Source organism: Camponotus vicinus, unplaced genomic scaffold (genome assembly GCF_025532165.1).
Source record: "Camponotus vicinus isolate PSW18456_S1 unplaced genomic scaffold, iyCamVici1.0 SCAF_4, whole genome shotgun sequence".
NCBI classification, from domain to species: domain Eukaryota; kingdom Metazoa; phylum Arthropoda; class Insecta; order Hymenoptera; family Formicidae; genus Camponotus; species Camponotus vicinus.
Genome location: NW_028141976.1, coordinates 21,987,125 through 22,000,084, shown reverse-complemented (window position 1 = coordinate 22,000,084; position 12,960 = coordinate 21,987,125). Strand labels below are relative to the sequence as shown.

The window sequence follows — 12,960 nt, the reverse complement described above, 5'->3', positions numbered from 1 at the left end:
TTCGACATTACCGATAATTACAAACTGTAAAATTATAAAATTTATGAGCGAAAGAGGAAACGCGAATAATATCCTCTATAATTAGTTGTGAATATATAAATATAATAATATAACTATTTTTGAATTTTTGAATTTATAACAGTTATCCTGTATAAATTATTACATTATTCGGGATAAGTATATACATAATATATTTTATCATTATATTTAATGACTTACTATATATTAAAATTATACCCACACAGCACCAAGTCGTCTAAAAGTAGTACTAAAACTGGACATTTTTTGTCACAGACATCTTTTACTGACATCGTTAAGTCGGCGGAAAGATGACTAAAAGTCGTCTCATGACCCGAATTCAGTGACTTTTTAGTCTTGTCTATATGATGACTTGATTCATTCTATATAGATTATCGACACTCGGTAGTAAGAATACTTCAATAAACGCAATAAATGGGCTATTTCTCCCATTTATCCGCCAAATTTTTAGTAATCTGTTGAATATTCTGAATCCCAACAAGGAATCCAGATTATTAAATAAATTATTTTAAATTCAATTTGTCAGAAATTAAACTGATAAACAGTAATGTCAGGAAAAGGATGCGGCTCACACGCATACAATCATTCTGCGTAGCACATGTATGTCCCAGACAGCACACATGTCCAAAAGACATCTAAAAGACAACTTAAAGATGTCTTAAAGTACTCTAGACGTCTTTAAGACATCTTTTGGCCTTTTTGTGCTGTCTGGGGTGGCTCTCTCTGATTGATGCGTGCGAGCAGTATTCTCTTTCTGGCATTACTGCTCGTAAAAGGCAAAAATATGCTTCAGATCTTATATTAATTACTAATTCTTTATATACATTTCGTAATAAATATTAAATACGAGATAAGTTAAGAATGGCTCGCCGCGTAGCGGCAAGCGAAGAAACACGTGCCACATACTATTATGTCTTTTTTATGTCATCTTTTTCGACAAAGCGAAAAGATGTCTTCATATTTTCGTTTAGTCGAAAAGATAACCTAAAAAAGACATCTTTTCGTTATCTTTTAGTATAATGTGCTGTGTGGACAATCTTCGCATCATAGCATATCTTAAAGTTACTTATTGACAACAGCCATAAAATGTTTAATCATCTATTGACAATGCCGTAGTTAAAGGGTTAACTGTCCACTTAACTGTCCAATATTAATGCTGTGTTGTTGCAATGCAATAAAATTAAATCATACATCAAATTTTGTCTCGAAAATATTATAGTTCTAAGAAGTGACATAGAAGAGATTTATTGAATCTAGTAAATATTATATTTATATTATCTAACTGATATACATAACTTTTAGTTAATGAGGAATAAATTGTAGATGGATATGCATGTATTAATATTGGAACGTTTGTTTTTACGATATTTATTAGACATTTAACATGTGTATTTTTGTATTTTATATATTATATAAGATCTGCACTTTTTAATGTAGTATTAACTATTTTGTAAATTCATAAATATTAACACACAATTGTAATTTTCTTTTCAAGCTTTCTTTATATTATGTTTTGAAGCTTTTTCCTATTTCAAACTATACATATAAATTTTTGTACGTACATATATCATTGTTGGAGCGAATAAATTTTTATAAATTTGTAAAATATTTGAAAATACGTCTATTATTATACATGAATTTAAAAAGAGACCATTATATAAATACTTGTTTAAAACATTCTATGTAGAATGTTTCTTTAATAATATAAAGATATTTTTGAAATAAAAATGTTGTATATCATTTAATATATGAATGGACTGAATATATGTCACAAAAGGAGACCGGAGCATCACAGAATTATTTTCAATTATATTTCACGTAATTAAGTGTTTATAACACTTTTTTGGAAATAAAGTAATTGATGATTTATAGCGGGAGAAAGAGAGAATTTGATTGAATTGGATGCACTAATGCACACTGGTGTATATAAAGATTGCTGTATATAAAATTACAACAGTATAATTAAAATAATAAAGTAATTAATATTATAAGTTTTTATATTATATTATATTAAGTATATTATGTTAAGTTAATATTAAGTAAAATTATATTATATACGTTATTATATTATAAAGTTATTCAATGCAAAGGACGATAATAATAACTCGTACAATTATTTTATTTATTTTAGTTATTTATATGCTATTGTAAATTTGTATTTATTTATACTAGTGTAAAAACACTACCGCGTTACGTATTCAAACTACATTATATGAATGTCACAGAAAACGTATAAATCACTTTTTTTAAATCCATTATTACTTTCATTATAATCAGAATATCTTTTAAATAATAATCGCCTCTCTCCTATGCCAAAGAAAAGATACTCAGAAATAAATTAATATAAAAAGTTTAATAAAATTCATTAAACAGTTATATATACATATAATTATTTTTATTTATATATAGAACTATTTTTGTTTTATACATATATAACTTTTTTGTCAAACAATTTTTAAAGATTTTAATTCTTTTTGAAATAACGCCGAGTATCGTACTGTAGAGAAAAATAAATTACAAACGGAATGTAGTTAATAAGACGTCATGGCAACACGTGATCAGATTGATCATTCGAAGTCAGTTATTATTGTGCTCGCTAGTCAAGAAACGCTATCGCGTTACTTGTCGCTTGATTCAAACTGCATCATATGAATATCACAGAAAACGTGTAATTGTGTACAAATAGTGGATTTTAAAAAGCATACGTAGTAACACAATCGTACGAATGATGTGTATATATATGAATTAATATCAATTCGATTAGCACATTAGAATTAGTAGAGTGAGAAAAACAACTAACTAAGAATTCAACGGGAACTGATTGAGTGCAAACATTTACAAAAAATGCAAATTATATTTGGAATTTTATGTATTTTATTGAAAGGTTTAGTACTGACAAGAGCAACTATCACGTTTATGCCGAAAAATTATACCACTTCAAACAGCCTTCAGAAAGAAAATGTTTCCATTTATCCGGATTTAAATTTCACGCAGGTAAGAGATATTTTTCGTTTGATTAATAAACAATTGAACGTTATTCCAGCTAGTAATTCATAAACGAATGATAATAAATTATATATATTCTCCCTATCTATATAATACGATAAAATAAAATAAAACTATCCAACATAAAAGAAAACGTGTGTTGTAAAAAAAGGATGTATAAAGTTTCGGAATTTTATTTATAAATGGATGTGTTATATAGTATAATATATTAAGTTTAATTAAAACGGTATATTAAAACTTGATTGTATTATTGTCTCTCTCTCTCTCTCTCTCTCTCTCTCTCTCTCTCTATATATATATATATATATATATATATATATATATATATATATATATATATAATTATTATTTCTAAAAATAACAATTTTTAAAATTAATAAAGTTTGCTGCTTACTATATATCCGTTACTATATATATATATATATATATATATATATATATATATATATATATATATATATATATACGATGACACATGAACAGACTTTATGTCATTTTTCTTCAATTTCTAAAATTTCTTTATTTTTCTAGATATTTATAATAATATTTATTGATATATAGTGTAAGGTTTATACTAATGTAGATTTCATTTTATAAAATCAATTTAGAAAATTGCTAGATGCTAAAATTTATATTAATTTTCATTGTACATACACATATATCCAATGATATATAATTATATATACATATTCTTATCGAGGCATCGGTTTATACTATCATTTCCAGAATTTGTGTTAAAAATATAACAATAATCGAGAAGAAATTTGATAAAGTTATAGATAAAAGAATCTATATAACTATTATATTTATATATATAACTTTCTATGACTAATATTTAATAACTGTAAAGAAACAGTATTTTTAACATTTTTATTTTTGAAGTACAAACATTAATCAAACTTTAATAATAACGACAAATTTTTGAAAAAAATAATTGAGTTACGGTAAAATTGGAGAAGAGTTATCTAATCTATCATGAAAGAATCAAACTGTTAGGCACAAAATTGTTTCAACAATTGCCAAGAGCTACACTTTCACTTGTATTATTTGCTAAAAGTAGCTATTATAAACCCTTATTGGCTCTTGTTAACCTATTGATTGATCTTCTTTTTGATATACAGGGTGTTAAAAAAGTATCGCATACGCTCAGTGCCATCCGATAGAGAAGGAGAATTTAAGAAAAAATGTCTAATACAATTTTTCGATCCCATGAATAATTTCGCCGCAATTAATTATTGTAATCAGTTAATCAGCGCGGAGCTACAAGAGGAAGCCAGGGGCGAGGCGCGCGAAGTCTGCGGCGCGACGGCTACCGCACTCATACCATGCTCTCGTACCGAGCGGAGGGAAAGTGCTTGCGATCTATTTATTTATTTTACTCACCTTCTTTTTGATAAGAGTAACAAAATAATTTACAGGAACAATCATCACGTAAAAATTTGCGTGATTATATCACGATACAGACTTTGTTAATTTAATGAAAGAATTTATTTTTAATAAGTAAGAAGGCAAGATAATTTAATTAATATTTTCAGTTAACATTTTAAAAAATGAGTTAAAGAGGATTAATTTTCGCTTCTTACTTATTAAAAATAAATTTTTTCATTAAATTAACAAAGTCTGTATCGTGATATATTAGAATCACGCGAATTTTTACGTGATGATTGTTCCTGTAAATTATTTTGTTACTCTTATCAAAAAGAAGGTGAGTAAAATAAATAAATAGATCGCAAGTACTTTCCCTCCGCTCGGTACGAGAGCATGGTATGAGCGCGGTAGCCATCGCGCCGCAGACTTCGCGCGCTTCGCCCCTGGCTTCCTCTTGTAGCTCCGCGCTGATTAACTGATTACAATAATTAATTGCGGCGAAATTATTCATGGGATCGAAAAATTGTATTAGACATTTTTTCTTAAATTCTTCTTCTCTATCGGATGGCACTGAGCGTATGCGATACTTTTTTAACACCCTGTATATGTTTGTTTTTATACAAGATGTCTTAAAAAAAATTAAAAAGTAGATTTTATAATATAAATAAAACTACATCATATTTAATATATATATCAATTAGGAATGATATACATCAAACCGGTATTATTAAGCAAACAAAAAACGAATGGCAATTTTTCGTTTAATTTTATAATATATAATTTATCATTAAAAGCACCAGAAATAATCGCGTTTCTGCTCCAACGGTACTCACTCAATTCTTTTTGTATGTTATACTTTATGAAGGATATTTCAATGTCCGAGAAAAGTGATCATCATATACTAAATTTCAAATCTGACTGGATGAGTCATTCTGATAATATGACTATGAGAAGTGAGCGAGAAGTCGGTGAGGTTCCACTTGCAAATATTTCAATCACCCCAGAACCTAACAGTAAGTTGCAAAAGAATGTATAAGTGACATTAATAATAAAATCTACGACAAAATATTGTAAATATAATTTAAATTCAAATGAGAATGGAAATAAAATCTAAAAATATCTTCTAGTAGTGAAAAAAATATAAATTCTATTCTGTCGAAAAAGAAATAGAAAATCATAATATTGTAAAAATAATATTGTGAAAATCATAATATAAACATAATATTATAAAAATTTTCATGATTTAAGATAAAGTCAATATATATTTTATTAATTTGCAATTTTATTTTAACGCTGTCGCAAATAATATACTTCTGATTTTTTAAGCAATAGGAATTTTTCGAAGAGTATGACTTATCATTTTATTAAAAGTTATTTATTGGTTTTTGCTATGGATTAAAAATTACTTTCTAAGTCTTAAATGATGGAAAATTTTTTTATATTATTTTATTTCTTTAAAGATCAATACTGTACTAATTTTAAAATATACATTTACTTTTTCTCTTTTCTTTATTTTCACATTGAATTATTCTTTCTGATTTACTGAGATAATTCACTTAATTATTATATATTAATTTTATATATAATTATGTTAATATGTACGATCTTAAAATCTCTAGAAAGCAGTTTGAGCAAGCCAACATCTCTCAGAGCATTTGTAGAATTCAACAATCAATTCACAAAAAACGATATTAATGTGACATTGAGGTAAAAAATCTAAATTCTCAGTTTGTATTCTTTCATTTTTCTTTCTTTTCCTTAAATTCAACGACATAAAAAGGTTAATTCTGTTATAATTTTACTAAATATAAAAACGCTGAATTGTTGTTCTTTTATAGATGGAATCAACCTAACTTTACCGATGAAGCAATACAAGGATACACAGTGAAATGTTTTTTCATCGAGGACTTACAAGAGATTCAAATCTGTGACGATAAAAATATCACAACTACAAAATTGGAGCACATGGTGCATAATCTAAAACCTAACACGACATATTATTTCCGAGTACGTGCGCATAATAAAGTTGTTGCTGGTCCTTACACGGAAATCCGTGTGTCAACTATGCATGAAAATCCAATACCTAAATTATTAATCCAAACGTATAACTATACCGAAATATGGGACACGGATTTAAACAACATTATTAAAATCATATTGACGGAATAGTACGTATACTGATAAAAAAATAGTTATAATTATCAAATTATTTTTGACACTTATAAAGTTAAAGTTATTATTGCTATGCACAAGTTTATTATTATCAACATTATAGTAATAACTATAAAAATAGAAATCTCAATTATAATTTCTTTACTATACAATTGTAGTTGGCTCTTTTTTTCAGTGGATATAACATCACTTATTCGATACAAGAACATAGAACTTATTGGCATAACGGACATGACCTAATGACATGGGAGATTAATGAAAATAATATCACAAAAATGGCTAGCTATGATACAGGTCTATATGGTCTCTGGATTGACTGGGTAGCAAGAAATCTATATTTTTTAAATAATCAAGAGCCAAGATGTGTTGTAAAGTTCGACTTAACAATGTGGGAAAATGGCATAATTAAATTTGATAAGATTATGAAAACAAAAGCTATTACTTATATGAATGTATTACCGTCTATGGGGTATGTTTACTACCATTCACCTGAAAAAATAATTTTCTATTAAAGATTTATGCAAATTTGTAATTTTTCTATAACTTTACGTGGTTTTATAATTAAGATCATAAGTAAAAAGAAATGTCATTATATAATTATAAGAATTTCGAATTTTTACTACATATAAGTTTTTATTTTTGTTAAAATGTTTTATAATGAGTAAAATAATTATATATTTTTTAGAATTTTATATGGCGTATCGTACAATTTGAGAAATAAACAATACGATATGATAAAATACCATCTCGATGAAAAAAATGAGCAAATTGTTCAGATAAATTCGTCTATTATGTACTTTTGTCCACTTCAACTTAGCACAAGAAATTTTCTTCCGTATACGATAATTGATGACATGAATAATGAGAAGCCATTAATTTACTGGTTAACTGCAGATCACATAATTGTGACAGACGTTAACGTTTCTATGTGCAATACGATTTTACACAAGAAAAACATAAGTGATGACATAAGATTCAGATCTATAACGATTGACGAAACATACGTTTACATTTTAGCAACTAATTATACGGTTTACCATCTCTACGTTTTGAAAAAGAAATATGCAAGTCTTAAGAGCGTAAATGCAGACAAATATGTTGAAAAGATAATAACAGATCGAAAAGAAGATTATTTATTGTATTCTACAATTTACGCTTTTAATAAGTTTTATCAACCATATCCTCTAATGAGATGTCTGACACCTGACGAAAAAGTTTATAATTTTGAGAATGTGACTGCAACGACAAACAGCATCATTGTAAATCTTCCGGAGCCGGTTGTAAAGAGTGGATGCAAAAAATATAATTTACCAACTACTATATATACTATCTCCGTAAGCTGTTTAGACAACAATCTCAACAAGTCTGAAAAATTCAATGTGCTGACGTGCGAGCGATATTACGAGATTCAGAACTTAACACCATTTACGGAGTACAAGTTGAAGTTTACTTTAAGCAATTTTTACTTTGATCAATTATCAATAAATCCATTAGATTCGAATGTGATACCAATAAAAACTAATCCGGGCAAACTTAATGCACCAGAAAACGTAAGTGTTCTAGCTTTGACACCTACTATAGCAGTAGTTTTTTGGATGCCACCCAAGAAAGTGAACTGCGTGGCCGTGACCTACGAAGTGCATTGGAAGTTAGTGAACGGCACGCAACAAGAAAGTAAACAATTTATCAATGTGCCGAAACGTATGGCAGACGGCAGATTTTTCACAAAGATTAACTTGTCGCTACCAGTACAAGATTGCTTGATATACGTGCGTGTGTATCCAATCAATTTCAGCGATTTCTACAACGAGAGTTTAAACAAGATCGGTCACATATACTCAGAACCAAACAATATTACTTTAAATGAGGCCAACATAAATACAATGGACATTTCATGGATCTCAAACATTAATCTGACGGTCTCTTCTGCACTAGAGTACAAAGACGTTGCAACAGAAAAGTGGCAAACAACGAATGATGTTAAAATGAATTATAACAAAGAAGTAATATACCATATCGAAAATTTACAATCGGGAACTTCATACAAGTTTCGCTTGACATTGAGATACCTCGAATATGAGGAAACTTTTACATGGCCGGCTGATGAAAGATTTATTTTTTCAACACGTGGTAGCAAACGTGGTAAGCAAATGAAAATATCCATACAGCACAATAAGGTTGCAGATATATTGAAGAATAATTTCATTGAAACATTGCAATATTGCAAATCGATTGCGAAACTCTGCTGAGTTATTGTTATAAGATGACAACGTTAAGATGTTCACTTTTTGTAATACTGCAATGAAATATATATTATAACAACATTGCAATATAATATATTTGAAAGAATGCAATGTTATTGCAACCATTTAATAATATTACGTATAAAATACACTAGTCAAAAAAAAATAGGGAACACTTTTTGGACCCTAAAAATTGGGCTACGCAATTGGTAGGTGCGAAAAAATTAAAGAGTGTTATAGTTTTAAAATGTTTCTAAAATATAAATATCATATTCCTAATATCTAACTGATATTTTGTTAATTTATATTTCTGCAATGTTTCTGTAATGTGTTACATTACAATTTGCAATATTGCAACATTGTCGCAAAGTAGCTGTAATATTCTGTGGTGCATAGATGTTATAATATTATATGCTTATTTTTTTATATATGAATAGACTGATAAAATTTAAAAAATTTATTTATTTATTATTAATTTATTATTATATATTTATTATTAATTTATTATTATTTTTTTATTATTCATTTATTATTCATTTATTATTAATTGATTTATAATAACGTTATTAGTAGATATAAGTTTTTAAATAAAACGCACACACGAAAATATTAAAATTATATTTTTGCGTAATATAGATGATATTTCGAACACTCCTGGAATAACAAAGACAGAATATTATCTAGCATTGATGTTAAGTTTTATCATTATAGTTACTATAATCTGCATCTGCTACTTTTATTGTTGTAAGTATATTTGATATAAGTATCAACTTAAATTGTAGATTATATATATATATATATATATACATATATACACTACCGCTCAAAAGTATTTGGCCACCCTTAATTTAAGAGAAAACTCGAAAACGAAATTGTGTCTATTGCCTTTCATCGATGTTTATTGTTTATGCGCTAACGGAAAGTCGTTCTCAATAGCTGTATTATAAATATCACTTCATGTTTACTAACAGATAGCTACAAAGCCAAATAAGGTATTTATGGCTCTTTTCCTAGAATGAATACTTTTAAGTTTTTACTACAAAGGCGCGTGTTTCATGAAATTTTTTTGTTTAATTGATATTTTAGAATGTAACGGATATAGATTTGCGTCAGTTATCTACTGCCATTTGAACAGAAAACACATCTCTCGATGCATATTTTGCAAAAATAATTTTCTGTTTTTTTTCTTCCACGTGATATTAAAATGGTAATAAAAAGGAATTATCTGAAGAGAAGAGAGGCATAATTGTCGGACTTCATAAGGCCGGAAAGAGTAATAGACAAATCGCAACAGAATTGAACATACCTAGGTGGCCAAATACTTTTGAACGGTAGTGTATCTGATATAATATCTAGAGATTTATTGGAACTATTAATTTACTAGTGATTTACATATATAAAATTAAATTAATAAATTTACTAAAAATCGATAAATTTTATAATGCATATTATTACATAATTAAATCGAAATTTTATAACAGCATATCATCAACGCAGAAATAATAATAAGCAATTTTTGCCTTCAACAATGATCGACATGGAATTAGCGATTCTACATGAAGTACCTTGCCAAAACATTCAATTGAATATGCTTTACAGTCCTATGTTACATTATAACCCGGATGAAAATGCGATAACTAAAATCGAACGTAAACATATCACATTAACAAAACGTCTTGGTAGCGGCGCATTTGGAGAGGTAAAAATTAGTTTTTTCAAGCAATGTTTCAAATTAATTTCTAGATCAAGAAAACAGACATTTCCTAATAAAGACATAAATTATATGAATTTTTATAGTAGATTATATGTAATATAAAACTTAGATGAGACAACATACATGTACTTTATTATATATTTTTTGTTGAATTATTTAATATAAAATAAAATATAATGATACCTGACATTAATCTATACATATTTAAGTGAAGTACATATTTAAATTTGTATCAAATATTTTGCAGGTATTTCAAGGAAATGTGAAGAACTTAGAAAGATCGGGCACAGAGATATCCGTTGCAATAAAAACGCTGCGAAAAAATGCTTCTTCCAATGAGAAAAAGAAATTTTTAAAAGAAGCCAAGCTTATGAGTCACTTTCGACATAAACATATATTAAGATTGTTGGCCATTTGTGTAGATGGGGATTCTCCATTACTAGTGTTGGAATTGATGGAAACTGGTGATCTGTTAAAATATTTGAGAGATTGTCAAAATTTGCAAGCGTCAGATTTGCATGCCTTGCGTTTGCAGGATTTACTCGCCATGTGCGAAGATGTTGCGCGAGGCTGTTGCTACTTGGAAGAGTTGCGTTTCGTACATAGAGATCTAGCGTGTCGCAATTGTTTAGTATCTTCGAGAAATCGCGAGAATCGTGTCATTAAAATTGGAGATTTTGGACTAGCTAGAGATATCTACCAGGATGATTATTATCGCGTGGTAAATACGATTATTAAATAAAGTTAATGATAAAAAATTAATTCCTTTTAAAATACTTTCATTTTTTTATCATAATATTATTGTACATTTTTTGAATAATATTCAGTATAAATAAATTGTTTATATTTATAAAAAGTAAGAGATAAATAAGAGTTTTTTTCATTTTGCAAATATTCTATTCTAAATGAACAACTTGAGCCAGAAAATTAAATTTTTGTTAAAATCATATTTTAGAAAGGAGAAAATGTGCTTCCTGTTCGCTGGATGGCACCGGAATCTTTGAGAAACGGAATATTTACTTCTCAAAGCGATGTTTGGTCATTTGGTGTTTTAATGTGGGAAATTACATCGTTGGGTGAGCAACCTTATATTGGCAAGACTAATGAAGAAGTGATAAATTATGTATGTGCTGGAGACAGGTTGCCGATGACTCTTAACTGTCCGTCAATATTGTACCAGTTGATGCTACGTTGCTGGAGTACAGCGGATGCTAGACCAAATTTCAAATTTTGTTTGAAAAATATTATAGCATTAAGAAAGAACATAGAAGATGCCTTACTGAGTCCAGTCGATACTGTTTAGCCGATACCATTTATAATTAAATTAATGTTTATCTTCTTTTCCGAACGATTCGATCAATCTTAATGTAGGAAAAATATTTCTAGAATATTTCTAAATTGATTCTGTTATTTTCAGGTTTAATCTTAATATTAGATTTATCAATGAAGATAAAAGAAATTTTTTAATCTTACCTTCCATAAAATCTTGATTATTAAAAAATATCACATCCGTTTTCATGATTGTACAACGTAATATAATGATATATCTAATTTGTGTTTTTGAGTAATCGAAGCGAAACCTAATGATTGCGATTATATATATATATATGTATAAACAATAATTTTTTCAAAATGGAAGTATAATTAATTTTCGACATTACCGATAATTACAAACTGTAAAATTATAAAATTTATGAGCGAAAGAGGAAACGCGAATAATATCCTCTATAATTAGTTGTGAATATATAAATATAATAATATAACTATTTTTGAATTTTTGAATTTATAACAGTTATCCTGTATAAATTATTACATTATTCGGGATAAGTATATACATAATATATTTTATCATTATATTTAATGACTTACTATATATTAAAATTATACCCACACAGCACCAAGTCGTCTAAAAGTAGTACTAAAACTGGACATTTTTTGTCACAGACATCTTTTACTGACATCGTTAAGTCGGCGGAAAGATGACTAAAAGTCGTCTCATGACCCGAATTCAGTGACTTTTTAGTCTTGTCTATATGATGACTTGATTCATTCTATATAGATTATCGACACTCGGTAGTAAGAATACTTCAATAAACGCAATAAATGGGCTATTTCTCCCATTTATCCGCCAAATTTTTAGTAATCTGTTGAATATTCTGAATCCCAACAAGGAATCCAGATTATTAAATAAATTATTTTAAATTCAATTTGTCAGAAATTAAACTGATAAACAGTAATGTCAGGAAAAGGATGCGGCTCACACGCATACAATCATTCTGCGTAGCACATGTATGTCCCAGACAGCACACATGTCCAAAAGACATCTAAAAGACAACTTAAAGATGTCTTAAAGTACTCTAGACGTCTTTAAGACATCTTTTGGCCTTTTTGTGCTGTCTGGGGTGGCTCTCTCTGATT

General features: G+C 27.9%; 1 protein-coding gene across 2 annotated transcripts; it reads left to right on the top strand.

Moving 5' to 3' along the window:
* The first annotated feature begins 2,676 nt into the window (after positions 1-2,676).
* LOC145969903 (proto-oncogene tyrosine-protein kinase ROS-like) lies at positions 2,677-12,192 on the top strand. 2 transcript variants are annotated; one of them, XM_083096221.1, is made up of 10 exons: positions 2,677-3,033; positions 5,279-5,426; positions 6,033-6,120; positions 6,252-6,581; positions 6,761-7,054; positions 7,271-8,727; positions 9,465-9,572; positions 10,310-10,527; positions 10,790-11,263; positions 11,498-12,192. In XM_083096221.1, exons 1-10 carry the CDS (start codon positions 2,884-2,886, stop codon positions 11,843-11,845), a joined length of 3,615 nt encoding a protein of 1,204 aa, XP_082952347.1. In that variant the 5' UTR covers positions 2,677-2,883; the 3' UTR covers positions 11,846-12,192. The 2 variants fall into 2 exon arrangements, with proteins under 2 accessions (XP_082952347.1, XP_082952348.1); XM_083096222.1 differs by lacking the exons at positions 2,677-3,033; positions 6,033-6,120 and having other exon boundaries at positions 5,347-5,426.
* Positions 12,193-12,960: the final 768 nt, after the last annotated feature.